Source organism: Diplotaxodon limnothrissa, linkage group LG2 (genome assembly GCF_057381915.1).
Source record: "Diplotaxodon limnothrissa isolate DT_005_m linkage group LG2, D_limnothrissa_male_GT1.1, whole genome shotgun sequence".
In the NCBI taxonomy this organism is placed as follows: domain Eukaryota; kingdom Metazoa; phylum Chordata; class Actinopteri; order Cichliformes; family Cichlidae; genus Diplotaxodon; species Diplotaxodon limnothrissa.
This window is the reverse complement of record NC_140597.1, coordinates 27,085,913-27,105,553: the sequence shown is the minus strand read 5'-3', so window position 1 is coordinate 27,105,553 and position 19,641 is coordinate 27,085,913. Positions and strand designations below refer to the sequence as shown.

General features: G+C 38.6%; 1 protein-coding gene across 1 annotated transcript in view; it reads left to right on the top strand.

Moving 5' to 3' along the window:
• Nucleotides 1–19,641, top strand: part of ctnna1 (catenin (cadherin-associated protein), alpha 1) — an 81,140-nt gene that overhangs the window by 36,783 nt on the left and 24,716 nt on the right. Inside the window, exons 8-14 of the mRNA XM_085361780.1 lie at nt 3,019–3,099; nt 3,388–3,540; nt 10,932–11,024; nt 11,540–11,696; nt 12,563–12,763; nt 15,971–16,122; nt 19,382–19,492. Coding sequence (XP_085217906.1) covers nt 3,019–3,099; nt 3,388–3,540; nt 10,932–11,024; nt 11,540–11,696; nt 12,563–12,763; nt 15,971–16,122; nt 19,382–19,492 — 948 coding nt within the window. The remainder of the gene's footprint in view (nt 1–3,018; nt 3,100–3,387; nt 3,541–10,931; nt 11,025–11,539; nt 11,697–12,562; nt 12,764–15,970; nt 16,123–19,381; nt 19,493–19,641) is intronic.

The following is a 19,641-nucleotide window of genomic DNA, read 5'->3' as shown; positions in this document are numbered from 1 at the left end:
ATATTGATATCTTGAACGTGTTGCGGCAGCATGCTGTTGAAATTAACCACAGCTGTAAATCTCAGTCTCGCATTGCTGCTGTTCTGCAGACTGTATGTATAAATGTATACACAGGACATAAACCTTAAAAAAAATAAAAAGAGAGAACGCAGCAAAACAGATTTTACTACATCAGTGCTAACATAGGGTGTCAAATTTACATATCCTGGTTGCAGTTCTTTAACTTTTGAGGACAGGCATGTGATCAATTGCCAGCTCCTTTGAAGTTAAGTTAGGCTAGCTTTTAAAATGTAAAGGTCAAGGAAAAATACTGGGTTATTCATGTGATGCATTAAAAGGATTTGAAATTTACTAATGCTAACATGTATCTACTTGACCTTAAGCTATTTTGTGATTATTTTTTTATTTTTTTTATTTTCTGTTGGAAAAATGTTTGCATTTCAGAGGGGTTTTTTTTAATAAATTTTTTTTTTTGAATCCCCCTTTTTAAAAAAAATAAATAAATTAAAAAAATTATTATTTGTTTATTGTTGTTTTGCTGTTCATCCCTTTTGGTAGAAAAACTGAGGTAGCTGAAAAGTCGAGGTGTGAAATGAACCGTGGTGATGAGAAATTCCTTAATCCCTTGTCCCTATAGTTCTTCATTATTTAATGTTTGGTTGAGGTGCGTTTTGGGGTATATGCATCAAATTAAATTGCAATCAGGCAGACTACTTAGCAGAAATGGTATGAAGAACAGATGGTATCCTGCTCAAAGTTGGTTCTTCGGCCCCAGTCTCCTTAAATTGATCTGATCTGGATTTTAAACATTGTTATTTAATGAAAGCACGTAACAATGCACACTGATCACTGATTGGTGATGGTGAATTCCATATTTTCTGTTTTTTCACAATTTAAGTTGGAACACAGAAAAAGTAAGCCCCGTCATTATCTGGCGGTGAATTTGCAGGTCATTTGTCCTGCATGTTGCTGTATTTTTCCACATCTATTTTAGCCTGCATCCTCAAAATGGGAGAAAACATGTAAAAATACTAAGACCTTACAGGAATGTTCCATCTGTCTGTGTGTCGTCTGCTTAGTGGCAATTTGGCGTGTTGCAAACGTAAATTTTAAAAGGGGGAAAACATTAAATTATACTTAATTTGTACTTAAAGTTCAATAAATGTATAACTTATAACTAATCCAACTAAGATGAACTTTGAAAAGCAATAATGTTGACTGCATATTATTTGACTCTTAGAGCAGACTCTTGCTTACATTGAAACACTAGTGGGTTTTTGTTGAACGGGATGTTCCTAAATCTGTCCTAAAGGAGATGGATATACTCACCTGGCTATCATAAAAGATTCTACAGAGAAACTGCTTCCATAATGAGCACCTGAAGAAGTGCTTTAGAACCCCTTGGCGTGGAAATGAAATATAGGCTAGGCATGAATGAAATAGGATTGAAAGTGTTGGGGCAAAGCAGGCTAAAGCACTACCACAGCACTGTATCCAGCCAGCACAAAATCACAGGGGATTAGTGCTGTGGAGCTCCATGGCCCCTAACTGTGTGCACAAGCCCCCAACGGGCATAAGGCAGTGGGGGATGGGGTAGGTCAATGCTACCGCCATCCATGGTGTTACGTTGCAGTTGATTTAAGCATTATAAAGGAAAAGAAGAGCCCAGAGTCCAACTGGTCCTTTGCCTTTACTCAGACCTTTCCTGTCCATCTAATTTTGCTCTAATTTTATGGCTCTCCACTATCTGGGAATTTTCACTCTTTCTCACTTTATCTTCTCAAGCGTTTCTAAAAGTTTTCAGTGTTTTTCTTTTGTACTTTGCAGAATGTGATCAAACATCTCTCTACTAAAACTACTCAGTAGTTACGAATGTGTTCACTGCAAGGCAGCCCCTGAGTACTTGTGTGGATACAACTAAGAACTTATTTAAACGAGAAATGGATGCATAGGTTTAAATGTATAAGACTGATATGATTTTGGGCCTTTATGACTTTCCCAAAGTTGGTCAGTGCTTGTGTAGCAACAAGTCACCTCTACTTACGTCACCTTATGATAGCCAATCCAGTCCTTACTTTGTTCTCAATAGTTTCCACAGTTGGGAGCTAATGTTGGCCTTTAAAGCTTGAAGATAAATGGCTTATTCTAATACAAAATGACCAAAGGACTTGGGCAGCATTGTAATAAAAATTAGTGAGGGGGAATAATGAAACAAAATGAGCACTTGTAATATTAACCCTGAATCAAATTAGAATCACAAATGTGACAAATATAAAATGATTTACAACAGTTTCAAGTTTGACAGCCCATTGGATTTAGAAACGTTGGCTGTTACCAGACTACTTTTAATGTTGTGCGTAGGTCTTTATAGCATATCCATGAAGAGCGCTGTGGTGGTAGAGAGGCTTTGAAAGGATTTGGGTAGCTTTCCCCCCCCCCCCTCTTCAATAATGCAAAGAATCTTTTTTTTTTTTTTTTTTTTTTAATAAAAGCCAATGTGGTGGCTGTTGCCCTGTTTACTTTCAGTGTGTATACATTATTAATTTAAATTGTTAGCTGGTATTCTGTCGGTGCATTACTTGCTGTGAGTCGGTGGAGGATGTCATTGTTTATTGGAGAACAAAATGAACAATAACTGGAGGCTTCAGAAATGAACTGGACTTGGTATCTCCAAACATTAGCTCCATGAAGCAGAATAGCTCAAGCTTGTTGAAAATTACATTTCATTTCAGAGTAACACCTACAGGGTGACCCAAGTCTGCTCTAGAAGAGTTTGGGTGACGTTAAAGTATAAATTGTATAACTACCCTGTTGGTTTAAAAATGAAAAGATGCAAGGGATGATTTACAGATATGAATATTTTTGTCATTTTGCCTTTTTATTTACTCAAGACTGTTTAATATTTTAGGTTTGATATTGATTTAATTTGATCTGATCCCAAGACTTTTCAGGATTTTTGACACATGAGCTGGTCACCGTTATTCTACTCACTAATTACTACTTTTTTCCATGTTTCAGGCGGGAAGAAAGGACAGAAGCGATGCTCTGAACACTGCCATTGATAGAATGACAAAGAAGACTAGAGACCTTCGCAGACAGGTACTTTTTTTTTGTGAACTTCCTTTTCCCTCTTTCCACTAGGTCTTCAACTTTAAACTGTAGTGTTTGTGCTCAGTGAACTTTTATTGGAAAAAAACAAATCAAATATTTTTTTTCTTTACTTCAGCCTTTTGAAGTTTACCAGCAAACCTCAGGAGACTCTTGTCTCTCATAATGTCAGGATGTAATCTGTAGTTCAAAAAAGCTGTGGTAGACATCAGTCTGTATGTAAAGGATATGCACCAAGGGCATTCTAACGCTTTTTCAAAAAATCATCTTATTTCACAGCTGCGCAAAGCTGTGATGGACCATGTCTCCGACTCTTTCCTGGAGACTAATGTTCCCCTCCTGGTCCTCATTGAAGCTGCTAAGAATGGCAATGAGAAAGAAGTTAAGGAATATGCTCAGGTGTTCCGTGAGCATGCCAACAAACTGATTGAGGTATTGTATGTTTTTCTTTTTGTTTGTGTGTTTTGTTTTTGTTTTTTGTTTTTTTTGTTTTCCCTTCCCCTTCCTCTCTCTCTCCAGTGCATTTGCAGTCAGAACCTGACCCACCCCCAGATCATAACACTCAAATGCTTCAACTCTATCCCATTAGTATTGCATATTTAATTTTTATTGTTTCTGTTCTCTGAGATAAAACTTGTGATAAGACTATAGCATTATTGTCCCTTTAAAAGGCTTCTTTAAAGGTCTTTGGTCAATTCAGTCTGATGTTGGTCACACTCTCGCACACAAACATTAAATAAAGAAATGATAATTATTAAACTTAATATTTAAGGAGCTCTATTGCAGATCCTGGATCCTTTTCCCCCTAAAATGAAAAATAATAAAAAATTGCTATGTGGCCAAAGACATCAAAATTGCTCTTTCTTTATTATATAATAATGGATTGGATTTATATAGCGCTTTTCAATGCACCCAAAGCGCTTTACAATGCCACTATTCATTCACTCTCGCATTCACACACTGGTGGAGTATGAGAAACAAAAAATATATTTAGATCATTATGAAACAGTTTCAGGCTGTCATAGTAGTCACGTGAGTAATCTTTAAAATCTAGTTTTGAGTCCATAACCTTCCACTAACAGACGAGAATGCAATACATGGTTAAAAAAAAAAATTCAAGATGCAAGGAGAAAAGCAAAGTAATGGACTCGATAGGCAAGAAACTAACAGAACATTCAGCCAGGCTCATTAGTGGTCTTTCCTTCCGTTCCTCTAATGCCTGTGTAGAGCATCATATGACATTTGAAAGTGACTTCTGTCTATGGGCATATTGCCATGAGTATAGCTGGATATGTTAGACTAGCCAGGACAAGCAGCATGCATATTCACCAGGGAAACCATTGAAGCATCAGAAGGAAAGGGGGAGTGGGCAACAACACTGGGGAGTAACCCCTTAAGTAGCACCCGAAGGCCTGAGTGTCATATGTGGCATTAGAGCACTAGACCTTGCTAATGCATGGTTGCTATTTGTGCTTGTAACACTTAGAAACACAAGGGGGGAGTGTGTAATTTAAAAAAAAAAAAAAAAAAAAAAATTACATTTAAACCAAAGTAGTTTTGGTTTAAATTTGTTATGAACTTTATGGAGAAATTTCTTTTAGTAATTTTTGCTTACAGTTTTCATTTTCATTTGAATATACATGTTGTATGATATCAATCTAAGAATAGAAGGTGCATCTGTAAAAACTGCTTATCAGCAGCACAAAAGAAAAACTGTACAAATGATGTTTAAAGAATGTAAACTCCAAATGCTGTCTATTTTAAAGCTGGGGTTCGTTGTGGTAATTGTTGCTATCATGACTTTAACTAGAATATTTTACTTCCAAAGTCTCCATATCTGCAGTTGAACTGAGCTCCTACATCAGTCTAGTTGTACTAAAATATTTATCAGCAAAATATGTTTTTGTCATACATAAATTAGGAATGCTAGTAGTGTAGTAAAGCCACTGAACAGCATCTTGGCACTGAGTTGATGGGCATCATTATGGTAGAGTTTTAAGCACTGGGCAAAGTAACTTTCTTGCTCATTACGCATTTTCTAAAAGGGAGCCAGTTGCCATAAATTCCCATTTCAAAATCTACATTAGGAGATATTCAGTGTAATCTAGCAGTTTATCCTCCACATACTTTCTTTAGTGTGTTCCTTCCAAAAAACGACAAACATCAACTGCTGCAACACAAGCGTTCACAACCTAAGTTGATGTATGCCTTCAAACCTAGAGAGAGCCCAGCTCTAACTAGGACCTGGGAATTATAAATCATGTTTTGCAACAGCCTCGACAGAAGTTGCATACGTTACTCTTCATTTTGGCTAAAGATTTCTGCCTTTGTAGAAGCTGCCAACATTGCATTTTGTCATTTTTACATTAACCTTTTTAATTATTTTTTTATGTATCCCATCCCTGGTTAATATGATTGGCAAAAGCACACAGTCAAGTATTATCTCACTTCTCAGGAAAATTATTCCTGTAAGCCAACATCAATACAATCGGCTGAACAGTAAGCAGTTCACAGTAGACCTCTTGGCTTTCACCTTTAAATAAAAATGGTTGACATTTACCTTCAAATGCATGGTAGGAAGTAGGTATTGAACTGTGCTGTGGGCCGCTCTAGATTAGAGCCTTTGCCAAACAATATATATGCAAATCAATAGAGCTGGAAAGACTAGAGAGAGAAGTTGAAACATGTTTGTTTCTTTATAACATGTGGAACAAAAATGCTTTAAATGTAGGATGTCCTCTGTTCAGTAGCAGGAATAGCAAAGAGCAACCAGTCTCTGGCTGTGTTTTGTATATCATCACAGGTTGCGCAATTGTAGTCTGCCGTAAGGCAAATGGCCTATTACATTACACACATTTTTATGAAAGCTACATTATGACTGACCCATATTTAGAGAATGAGGGGGATACAAAAAACTGCATTCAATTTGGCATGCACCAAGCTGTGTAAGGCTCTCATCCAGGCAAAGGGATGGTTGTCACATTATGCAGAGGGTTACTTATTTACCTCATTTAGATAAGTTGTTTGTTTTTGAGTGCACACTCAGTTCTGAAATATAAGCTTTGGAGTGTGAAGCCACTATAAGTCATAAAGATGTGCTACATAGCAGGTTGAGATGCAGAGATGTGCATTACTGATGGTATAATCAGCAGTGGAAAGTGAATTTACTGGTAAACCCCACCTAAGGATTTCTTTTGTTTAAGAAAAAAAAATTAAGCATTGCCCTAAAGCTTGCTTTTTTTAATGTTTAAAAAAAACAACAACAACAAACTTGCACCCATTATCCATAACTCTAAAACCGGTCACTAAATATTGTGTTCCCTCATGTCAGTAAAACAACTCTTGGTAATCAGCTTTTCCATGAGTGCATGGAGTTAATCAGTGTATTTAATCTTACCTGTCAGTGGTATTATGTCATTGACATGTGAATGACCAGTTGTACACCCTTTTATTTTAAAAAGATTTGGTGTCTGAATACCTTATCCATTAGACCTGAACATCAATAACTTTTTTTTTTAAAGCTTGATGTATGGACGGTCACACTGCAGTTGTATACTTGGCTCAATAGCACTGATACTAAACCACTGCAGTGATTAAGATATTTTATGCTAAATATATTATCCATGATATTAGCATAAGTTTGTAGTTTGTTGGATTATCTGTCCTTAGTGCAACTGCTTGATTGGGATAACTGTTACAGGGCCATAGTTATTTCAAATAAATGCAACCCCAGTGTCTCAGCTTTAACATATGTTTGGTATGTTCACTGTGAGAAATATGGGTTTGAGATTTGTAAATCATTGCTTTTTTTTTTTCTTCACTTTTACATTTTACACAATGTCTCAGCTTTCTTGGAGTTGGGTTTGTACGTATTGTTGATGACAGAGTACTTCTTTAACAAGGGGTTGTGTATTAAGGAATAGCTCTGTAGGACAGGAAGGTAAGAAAACGGGTGCACTTTTGTAATTGTTTGCATAGACTGTAAAGTCGGGCTCCCCTGATACTTTAAATGGTATGGTACAGTGTTGCAAGTGGAATGGCATCTCTCTATGCAGAAACATCTCCTTTCCCAGTGGTTCACAGGGGGCGTCATCAAAAGCTTTTGTGAAAGATCGTGCAAGTAAAAACACAGGTCTTTCAGTTTTTCTTCATGTAACCACTCTTCATTCGTCCTCATGGATTACTAAATGTTCTCCCTCTGGTTCCAGTATGTTTGAATAGCGATGTAGAATATGTTTATATCAATGTTTCAGTGCTTTAGCTACACAGTGAAGAAAGTGCTTCTCATCAGCAAATTACTCAGACATTTTAAGGTTTGAAAGGGGCTCCTCAATGCAATACTTTGGCAGCCAGTGATGCACCAGCCCATCAAATAAGATGTTTTTTGTTTTTTCTAATAAGTATTATTTTCTAATAAGTATTATTTCCCTGTCTGTTAATGGTACCAGAGGAAGAATATCATCACAGAAACCTGTTTTTGAATAGAAGTTGATTAAAGGAAAAAGATAAATTGAATGCCTAAGCTGAGCTTTGTTCATTCCTTTTCCAACCTCGTGTTTTTGCTCCAATCAGACATATTATTAATGTACGTTTTAAAATTCAGTGTGTCACCTTGGCTGACAGTTTTGTTGTGCTTTTTGACCCAGACGTCAGTAAAGTAGTAAATTAGTGACCAAACTTTAACAGATTTATGTGTGGGAATACAAAAATAAGAGCAAAGCTGTTGGACTCATAGTGCTTTTGCTGTCATGAGTTGGTTTAGTCCTTTGTAATTGATTATGTTTCAGCACATTTTCTATCTGTTGAATAATCCCATTTTGGCGCAGTTCCTCACATCCCAGGCATTCTGTTACAGCATTGCTGCCAGTATATGCCAACCAAAATGGGAATCTTCAAAGCCTTTGACCTAAATTTATGTCGCTATAAGTAGATGTCTAATGTAAAACTTGAGTATGAAAGACTATTTAGAGATAATTGTAGGAGAGCTTTATTTTAGTCAAGACAGAAAAAAATTACTGATGTTAGCAGCTGCAGGCAAGATTTGCTTAGTTTAGCACTCCCGTTCTCACTCTACTGCTCACTTTTTGAAAGTGTCATTAATATTTGCCTCTCCAGGAGCGTAATGGCAATCTGGCAGTCTTGTGATTCAGTCACTGAGAATAACGATATCCTTGAGTTAACCAGCTACAACTTAGATTTCCATTTGGTGAAATTTACTTTTATTCTGGGAATTGAATACAGAACTTTCCCAACAGCTCGGCTTTTGTTTTTCTTCCTACTTTTTTGGTTTCTCCCTCTGTGTCATCATATTGTATCCTTTTTAGCAGCTTTATAAATTAATCCACAGCAGTGGGTTTGTATTCCACAGGGATTAGTTGTATTGCAGAGCTGCTCCATTTCTGACGGAAGAATCCCTAAACCAGGCTACCATAATGAACTTATCCAAGTTTAATTATGTATCTACAGTATGTATGGCGTTTGTTTCTGTTTTTTCTCAAAATTAGTGCAGTGCCCCGTTCAAAGTGCTGCCTTTATTCAGAACAGGCTCGCAGCATCTGAGATTTGTGGCGACACGCCACCCATAGCAGCACCACCCTCACCCTGGAAGAGCACGAGGTGAGGCGCATGCTGCAGGCTGTTAACCCGAGGAAGGCGGCGGGTCCTGATGGTGTGCCAGGTCGAATATTGAGGGATTGTGCAGGACAGCTGGCTGGGATCTTCACCAGGATTTTCAACAAATCCCTCGCACAGGCGACTGTCCCACTCTGCCTGAAGTCCTCCACCATAGTCCCCTTGCCTAAGAAGCCCCACATCACCGGCCTGAATGACTACAGACCGGTGGCACTCACCCCAGTGGTAATGAAATGCTTTGAGAAGCTGGTCCGCAGACACATCACAGCAGCCCTGCCCCGCAGCCTGGATCCACATCAGTTTGCCTACAGAGCAAACCGATCCACGGAAGACGCTGTAGCCACAGCACTCCATGCTGCATTAACTCACCTGGAAGAGCATGGTAGCTATGTGCGGATGCTCTTCGTGGATTACTGCTCCGCTTTTAACACCATCCTTCCACACAAACTGGTGGCCAAGCTACAAGACCTGGGGCTTCCATACAGCACCTGCATGTGGATCAATAGCTTCCTCTCGGGCCGTAGACAGAGAGTCAGAGTTGGCCATCACACATCCTCAGCCCTGAGTCTCAGCACTGGCTCACCCCAGGGCTGTGTGCTCAGTCCACTGCTCTACTCTCTCTACACACACGACTGCACTCCTCGCCACCACAGCAACATCTTTGTGAAATTTGCAGATGACACCACAGTGGTGGGGCTCATTTCCAAGGGAGACGAGTCTACGTACAGAGACGAGGTGGAGCAGCTGACGTCATGGTGTAAGGCCAATAACCTCCTCCTCAACACTTCAAAAACCAAAGAACTCATAATAGACTTCAGAAGGAAAAAGGCAGAGATCCAACCACTATTCATAAATGGGGACTGTGTAGAAAGGGTGGCAAGCTTCCGCTTCCTGGGAGTCAATATAGAGGAGAACCTTTCCTGGAGTGTGAACACCTCCGAGCTGCTGAAAAAGGCCCAACAGAGACTGTACTTCCTGAGAATTCTCAGGAGGAATAACATCACACAGAGACTGCTGGTGTCCTTCTACAGAGCCACCATTGAGAGTGTTCTAACTTACTGCATATGCATCTGGTACACTAGCTGCACAGGGGCTCAGAGGAAAGCACTCCAAGGGATCATTAACACCGCCCAAAAGATCACTGGCTGCCCTCTCCCCACACTGGAAGTTCTACACAACGCCCACTGTTTTAAAAAGGCCCAAAACATCATAAAAGACACCTCACATCCTGGCCACTCCCTGTTCGAACTGTTGCCCTCAGGCAGACGGTACAGGGCAATCAGAGCAAGGACTAATAGACTCAAACACAGCTGTTATCCAACTGCAATAACACATCTGAATACTACAAAAAAATGTCCATCACGCCACTCTTGTGTTAATCTATGCACGGTCTGAAGCATGTGTGTGGGAATGTATGTGAATGTTTTACTGTTATATCTTATTAGTATTTTAAGTATTCTATCTATTTTATTTATTGAATTTTATTGTTTTATTTATATTTTGATATTGCTAGGGATGATGCAATGATCGGGGACCATTCTTAATTTCGTTGTTCTCATGACAATGACAATAAAGTTTCTGATTCTGATTCTGAAATGATTTGGGTTGCTAACACCCACTCTGCTTGAGCCAACACTGCACTTATTGGTTCCTGTGAGTTAGAGGGACCATTTCAAGCAATGGAAAGACAGACACTAGCAATTAAGTGTTTAAATTTTCATATTGTGATTATTTTCTTATCACAAATATCAATATTTATCACAGCTATCGGTTTTGTTACTTGCTGTGAAAATGTGCTGAAAGTATATTAAAACAAACTGAAATTGTCTTAACAAATGTTATATTGATTGAGGGTTATAAACAAAAAAAGACCACCACTGAATATGAACAATTTAGTTTTGACTGTGGTTTTCTTCCTTTTTATTTGAATAATTTATAGCTCCACGCCTCAGCCAAGCGTGATACAAAGCTTTGTACTGAAAACAAACATCTATACTAGTTTGCATATGAGTAGTTTTAGCGACTTCACACACCTTAAATAATTATCAAGAATCAATGGACACAACACTGGAAGGTTTTTCTTGTTTTTGTTTTTTGAAGCAGGGTAATCACACATGTTGTTTTTTGTTGTTTTTTTTTTTTTGTGAGATTTCTTGCCTTTGGTTAACAATTTTGTTTTTTGTTCATTGTAGGTGGCAAATCTGGCATGCTCCATTTCCAACAATGAGGAAGGGGTAAAACTGGTCCGTATGGCTGCATCTCAACTAGAAAGTCTTTGCCCCCAGGTATGTTTGCCCCCAGCTGTCACCCAGCTCAGGTCTTGGAGCACATCCAAAAGTCAATAAATTTAATTGCAAGCACATACTGTCTTCAGCAAACAACAGTTGAAATCTGTTTACGTCTCTAACCTCCCTTTTGTGTGTGTGCGTGCGTGCGTGCGTGCGTGCGCGCGCGCGCAAATAACAAGTTTGTTTTGCTTGTCAATCTTTTGACCATTGAGTCCATTTTTTCCACACACCTGCTGCTAACGCTCTTTTTAAGCTCATCTAATGAGTCCCATTCATCCTGAGCTATGATATCCACAGATGTTTCTTAGTCCAAAACAAACAATCTATTATTTTTGCCCTAGTCAGTATCTAAAAACACTCCCTGTAATCACCTCTAGAAATTAATTTTCTTCCTAATTCAATCCTAACATTGAGCTAGGGAATGGGGTCTTCGTGCAATCAACCTATGCTAATGTTGTGGCTCAAGGCTATGTTGTAATTGAGCTTTAATGGTTGTAATTGGGTGATTACAGGTGATTAATGCAGCGTTAGCCCTCGCTGCCAAGCCCAACAGTAAGGTGGCCCAGGACAATATGGATTTGTTCAAGGAGCAGTGGGAGAAGCAGGTTCGTGTCCTCACTGATGCTGTTGATGACATAACCTCCATTGATGACTTCCTTTGTGTGTCTGGTAAGTCTTGTTCATTTGCATGTCATAGCCATGAGGAAACAAAATAAGTTTTTCCAAATAGTTGTAATGGTCTGGATTTTATTATTCGTGATGCTTATAGACTAAACGCAGTGCATAACGGAGGAAAAACCTTTTTATACGGTCTGTAGTAGTAGTGTTTCCTCGTGAGTGGCAGTCACGCTGTATACTTCTCAGATATATATATATCTGACGTGGCCTTAGCAAAATGTTTAAACGTAGAAGACCATATTTGTCACCATTATCCACACAACAGAGTGATTGAGATTGTAGTGCAGTACTAACCACTGTTATTTGATTTAAAATATAACGTATGTATGTAAGATGCATAAGCCATCTTAATTCTCCCTTTGTCCAACAACAAGCATCGGTTCACTCTCCAAGGTATCATTATGCGCTATAGAGAAAAACCCAGAAGCATGAACAGAACTACATCTATATTTGACATCCTGTCATGTATGTTGAAGCACACAAATGGTTTAGAGTCCTCATTAAGCATTAAGCAGAGTGGCTTCTCTGACCTCCAGCCAAGGACAGACTGTAATTTACACAGTGGACATTTGCATTTTATAGGCGGCTCATTAATAAGTATTCTAAGAATTGGTTTTCAAACCCATACCTTCCAACAAACGCATATTATGTATTTGAGTTTTTCAGTGGCTTTTAATTTCAGGACTAACTCAGGAATGAGAACTTCCTAATAATTTTTTTTTAGACTGTCACATTATGTGTCATATTATACTGTAGTCGTTTTGATTAAAATAAAAAAAAGTGTGGGTGTGTGTGGAGAGGTCTGACTGTCCGTCCGGGCTGTACACTAATAATTTCACACTGCTTTATGTCCCCAGAGAACCACATCCTGGAGGATGTGAATAAGTGTGTCATTGCTCTGCAAGAGAAAGATGTTGATGGTTTGGACCGTACCGCCGGGGCTATTCGAGGCCGTGCTGCCAGAGTTGTCCATGTGGTTACTTCAGAGATGGACAATTATGAACCTGGAGTCTACACAGAGAAGGTTTTGGAGGCAACAAAGCTCCTTACTGATACAGGTACCACAGAAACAAATAAGTTTACTACTAAATAAATTTAGACAAATACTGAGAGGGTAGACACGGTAACACTTGCTAATGTAGGTTACTCAAAGTTAAATGAGAAGGCAGTGGGTCCATGGGCATGGATGGCGTCATGGTTGCTGTGTCCATATTTTATATACATTGTGTGGTTAACACTTATACCGTATTTTCCGCACTATAAGGTGCACTTAAAATCCTTTAATGTTCTCAACTCGGCAGTGTGCCTTATCTGGTGCAGCTTATCTATGAATTCTGGCTGTTTATTGACTTCGAGCCGGTTTTATGTGGTACACGCCGCTCAAAAATCTGTCGAAATGTTTTAGTAGGACTTTGCTGAGCTACGAAGCCGCACCGCTTGATGGATTGTCTGAGCGTTATGGCTACCGTATTCCGCGTCAGGCCCCAAAGTCAAACGAACACTGTAAATTCTTTCATCTTTAATAAAATGATCAGTGTTGCTGCTTTACCAGGTGTAACAATTAAGTTTAACATCCAGGCATCCATGAAAACAGAATATATTAAATTTAACGGAGTTAGAAGTTAGCAGAAAGTTAGCTCGCTAGTTTTGCTAGTTAACTAAACACGATATATCATGTTCTGACTGAGAGATTTCTAGCGACACATTTATGTTAGCATACCAAAGCATAACACAGTGAACCTGGAGAATGAACACTAACTTTTTTCCACTTGATAAAAGTTCCCAATGTGGTTTTTTTGACAAATGCAATTGCATGGAAAATTACTGTAAACGGACCAAACTTCAGTAGGGGAGAACAACTGAGATAATCCAGCCACAATATGAGGTTAGTCATTAATATAAGAACCTCTATTAGTCCCACACGTGGGGAATTTGTTTTGTTACAGCAGAAAGTGGACAGTGCAAAGTTACATAGCAAAAGTTAGAAAAACACTGGAACAACATACTGTTGTTCCAGTGTTTATAGAGCAGCTACCAGCGAATTCAACATTAATGAATCAATTGTAAGGAAGTGGAGGAAGCAAGAGGAATGAGTTGAGTAAAGTTTGACTTATCTGACTGTTTTGTTTCGATTAATGCGCCTTATAATCCAGTGCGCCTTATGTATGAAAACAGACCCATTTGTCGACAGTGGGCCTTATAATCCTGTGCACCTTATGGTCCGAAAAATATGGTATTTATGATCTACTTACATGGACTGACACACTAGGGGCCATAATGGCATGAGCGTGATAGTCTTTCTTTGATGTCTGTCTTGTTTTTGTGTAAAAACGGTTGACAAGAGTATAAAAAGATTAACTACTAAAGGGCTTTAAGATAATAGGGTCCCCCAGTTAAGCTCTTGCAGACTAGGAGAATCTGTAGATCACAAGTTTGTTTGTTTGTTCTTTCCTAAGATTTTATTTTTATTTTGAGAATAGCTTTAGTTGCTTTCAAGAATGAGCTTATTTTGGTTATGCTTATATATTTATTATAGGTGGTGGTAGTACTAGTACAATACAAACGCAGCACTTTTTACAAACAGAACCAGAGGTATGCATGTTTAGACAGGTTGTCTGTAATGTGGTGCACTGTACTGTTGGAGTATTTGTGTACAAATTAGTAGTCATACACATGTATAAAGAATTTCCTTTAATTTAATTTGATCAAAAAGCCTCTAAAATCTTTACTTTTTATTTTTAAAAAGGTGGAGAGACCCTGCTCCATCCACTTTATCTTTGGTACATTGCCTGGTGCTAAAACCACACTAGTATCTGCCTGCAAAGTTGTTTCTCAGAAGTCTGCCCTTTATTTGATTTGTCTTTGCTTTGGATGTTTTTGAGCATTTGAGTGCTGGTGGCATTTTAAAAGGCAACTTGTATGAATCTAGAATTGGCTTGTGAAATGCAATTTTCTGTTGAATGAGCCTGAGACATTTTGAGCTCTTCCACAATTCATTATGGTGCATTGTGTGATATGGTCTCTCACACAGCTTGCATTACTAGTCAGTATGACATGACGGTCACTGTTAACCCTTCAGTAGTATTCTGTTTTAATCCAAATTATGACGTAATCAATCTGTCATAGGTTCAAAGACTGAGTCATATTACAGTTCCTTCCACCTGTGCTATTATATTGCAGTTTAATGTGTGGAGGTTTTTTGTCCTTCAAAGGACAAATTCCAAAAAATATTTTACAATGCAATAGAGAGAGGGGGGACAATATTCACCAGGGCAAAAAAAATCTTTATTAGCCTCTATTTTCAGTTTGTCTGAATGTTGAGGTGCATTTATACAATGTTTTCCACCAGTTAGTAAGAATGTTTAAAGTTCATTATCTATGGATTCACTAACAATACAGTTATTTATTAACACTTTTTTTTTTTTTTTTAAATGGGAACTTACTTGAAAGAGTCAGTTGTGATAGTTTAAGGAGAGTAATCACTGTGACTGAAAAAGCCTGGAGGTTGTAAACACAAAACCAAATCTGCTTTTTAATCCTGCTGCTCCCTCCCTCAACATTTGCATCTTGACACCCATGATGTTCTCATGAAGTTGCAGCAAAATGCAACTCTCTTAATGCAGTGCTTTAAGTGGTGTCTATGCATATGTCCTGGTGAGTCCTCCAGAGCATTCTGTGCATTCATTTAAGGCATTGAGTAGACACCAGTGCAAATTTCATTAGGTTTAATATAACACTTTGTAATTATGAATTCTGACACCACTATCTTCGTTTGCATTTAATTTTAATTCAACATCAGACCAGAACTATTGTTCAATATTATCACTGGGGCGATTGATACTGATAAGTCGATTAATGTAATTTCCTTACTAGACTAACAGTATGTGTCAAGTAGCTTTATAACCCAAGTTACACTGAGAGAAATGTGATGGATGTAAAATGAAAAATAGGCCCAAGGTAAATTACTCTGATATAAGGATAAATATTTACAGAAGTGTATCTAACAACATTGTCAGTTCTGCTTATGGAACGCTATCTGATCAGTTTTTACTGTAGGAAAAAAAGACCTACAGAGGTTTTCAGCATCAATACAGCTGCTTTATTATTTGTTTCTGACAGTACAGAAACGGTAGAAATGAGGCTTGCATGTTAGTGAGTTGTGTACGGTTTACACTGCCGACACAATTCATTCAACATACAGCTGTCAGGAAAAGCCACATCAGATTGATAAAGGAACTGATCAACTTCATCTCTGCTTCCTGTAGTCATGCCACGGTTTACAGAGCAAGTGGAGTCTGCAGTGGAAGCCTTGAGTGCAAACCCCTCACAGCCTGTGGATGAGAACGAATTCATTGATGCATCGCGCCTGGTGTATGATGGCATTCGTGACATCCGTAAGGCTGTCCTCATGATCAGAGTGAGTTGCACAGTTTTGTTTTTGTTTGCATGTTTTTTTTTTCTTTCTTTTTTTAAATCGAATTTATTATTTCTAATGCAAAGTAAGGCTTCATATTGTCATCTATTTTTCTCTTTCAAATTGTGACAGTGAGAGTTCTGACGGAGGATTTTTGACGTGGTTTTTAACAGCTTTTGAACAGAAGTCATATGCTTGGAGTTGCTCTATTGTTGCCATATGAGTAGTAATATCCAGATTAGCTTTTTATCTATAATTGTGAGAACCTGTACACATGCAGTCTTGGGAACCTATGATTAACTTGTCTCAGGCAGTGGCCAACCTAATTGACCAGACTTGCAATTTCGGATAACAATGGGTTTAGTTGTCTGTGGCATAATGCCTTTTAGTTGTGTCCCATGGATGAAGAAAACATTTCCATCAGGGTAAAACGTTTCATCATAGGATCACTAAGAACAGTTTGGGCATTCAATCACAAATGGACTCAATCCATATTTCCTCTAAAATGAAGAAAAGTGAAGGGGGGAAACCCACACAGCCTGTAGGAAATAAGATTCTGGGGGAAAGTTTTTTTTTTTTTTTTTTTTTTTTTTTGTCTTTCAACATATTACCCCCTGTAGCTAAAGTACCTGAAACTGCCAAATTTGATTTCTCAGTAGGGAGCAAATTTCTTTAAACCACTTGTCATGTTTAACAGTACCAAATTATGTATTTATCACACTAAGATACAAAGTGCTGGTTGCTGTCTTCTATTATTTTCAACACTTTTTTAAAATTGAAAACACTAGCCTTGAGAGCACATTTTGTTTTGACAGTGGTCCTTAACTCTTATTAATAATCCTGCTCAACCACAAACAAAAAAGCAATAACAAATGAAAAGAGGAACATTATCCTGCTTTTGCATTTTAATAAGTGAATGATTTAAGATGGAGGGTTTAATTGGCTTTCCTTAATTGAATTGCAGGCCAAAGAACTATATTTTAAGACTAATTTCCATCTGCCCTAGCTCCACTCTTCTTACCCTTTTTGTTTCAGACCCAGCGGTGAACATTGGGCTTATGGTTTGGGCTGAACACTACCTGGTAGATTTGTGGGCAGGTGTAATTTGGCGTGTGTGACTGTTAACGGGACTTATTAAGCAGCTTTGCTCATAATGTATCTGTTAGCTTTATTCTGCCTTTAAGTGCCAGCTGGAGAGACTGATGAGATTGAACCTTCACCCACCACTTTCTAGAGAAGGCAAAGGAAAAAAATGGATTAGTGTTATCTCTGCATTTGTTATTTCAAGCAGCATCTACACAGCACACTCTTTAATCTTAGTCTTAATTACTGTTTGTTATAATAAGATTAAAGGCGTATCAAAAGCATTGATCTAGACTGATTCAATTGCAGGCTAAACTGTCATTCAAGGGTTTTTCTGTGGGCACGTTCAATTCTGAGTCCAAAGAAATATGAAATCCTCCTAACAGCTGCGCTGAGATGGCCACGAGACAGCTTCTCTTCAGGGCATGTCCACTCACATGTACAAACCCACCCTCTTGCTGTCTTTCTAAAAATCCCCACATGCAAGGCCCTAGTCTTAAATCAAAACAGACAAGAGTGTGGTTGGGGCTGCTTAAGATAGACTCATCTTTAACCTCTATAAGTAGTGCACAGACAGTCTGTTAGATGTCCCTTGAGTATTTGACAGGCAGACAGACTCCTCTCCCAACCTCCAGTGACATCAGAGAATATGCCTCCTAGACATGAAACTGTCTCGAAGTCAGCGAGCCACTGACAGTTAGATACAGAGGGCAGCTGTTACCGTATGATTTGTGCGGTGCATCACAGCCCAAGGTGATTTTGCTGCCTCTGTCCTAAAAGAAGAAAAAATTGTCTCAACCCACAGAGGCTATGAGCAGAATGTCACAAAAAGAATAAAACTGGGGTTATTTCAGTGTTGAACTGTCTCATTCATATTTACAACAGGAGGGAAAAAAATTCTGGTTAAGGCTATGTCTGTTTTCCAGCTCTGTCATAATGCTATAATTTCACCTCTTGCCCTGTACACTTGTAATTATTGCATTTCAGATATCATCTGTACATGTATGCGTCATGAAGGCGTTACAGGTGACATGGATAATTGCAGCTTTCAGACACGGTAGAAATACAGAGAATTATCACCTAAAAACCTGATTAACATATTTTCCCACAATGTGGAAAAAGTGGGTTTTAACTTCATTTACCTTGACAGCAGGTTTTCAATATGTTGTCTTTTTTTAGACTGCAGGCTATTGTCACTTCTCACAGTAGTTTCCCACTGGGTGCCCACCATGAGTTATGATTTCTGAGCCTCCCACGTTCACAGGTTATCTGTTGCACAGGCCGCAGCAGGTGATATCTCTGCCCCACTGAACAGCATTGTCTGAGTTGAAAGCGATGCCAATGAGTCACTACAGCTTTTGTATCTGAAACCATACCCATATTCCCTTGAGTACAAGAACATCTCTACATTCCCTAAAGCAGAGTAAGATTGTTCAGAGACTTTCAACTATTTTTTCATTACAGAAAGGAGGTAGTGAGAAAGCCGGATAAGCACAAGCCAGGGCGTCTGCATCCTAATGTCCCTTTATCTGTCCACATCATCTCCCCTGTTCCTACATATCAACTAACTTTTGCCTATCACTTAATATTGTATCTTGCCTGAAGCATAACCGGCAAAGATAAAGTTCATTTTATATATTAATAATATGGCAAATTGTTCCCTGTGGCTTGTTTTGCATTCAGGGCAAGAGGTAAAGGATCTGAGATGAAGTGGCAAAATTCTGGAAAAACACAATTCATGCCTCACTCTCCTTTCTGCAGATAGCGACAGATGGGCCTCTAAAGTGTTTTGCTCCCAATATGTTTCGTACCAGCTCATACCTTCATTTTCCCTCTCAAGATGCACAGGCAGCACATTACACTTGATTTACAAATTCATTTGGAGTTTACAGTTTCTCTACCAAGCTGTGGAGAGGGTAGACATTTATCTCATGCTGCCCTGTCTGGCAGCACTAAGGCATTTCTCATAGATGGTAAGCAGTTTTGCTATTTAATAGTGTTCACAATGCTGTAGTATGCCAATATTATTTTATGTTCCCCACTTATGTACAAACAGCTTTTTCTTACCTTATTCCACTTCATCTCCCATTTTTCTTTTCTCCCCTCCTCCTGGACTTTTTTTTTTTGGGATGTTTGTCTTTCTTTTGACATCTTCTCATGCTCTGTTGTCCTGTTACAGACTCCAGAGGAATTGGATGACTCTGACTTTGAGACTGAAGACTTTGATGTTCGCAGCAGGACCAGTGTGCAGACAGAGGATGACCAGCTTATTGCTGGCCAAAGTGCACGGGTATGTTGTTCAGAGGTTCTGATTCTGTATTTACTCCTCTTCCTGTAAAACGAAGGGTCATCAAATTGCAACAATACTTTGGGAAAAATTGTGAAATATCCCAGAAAGAAACACATCTCAAAAATGTATTTTCCTATGAGAAAATGGGT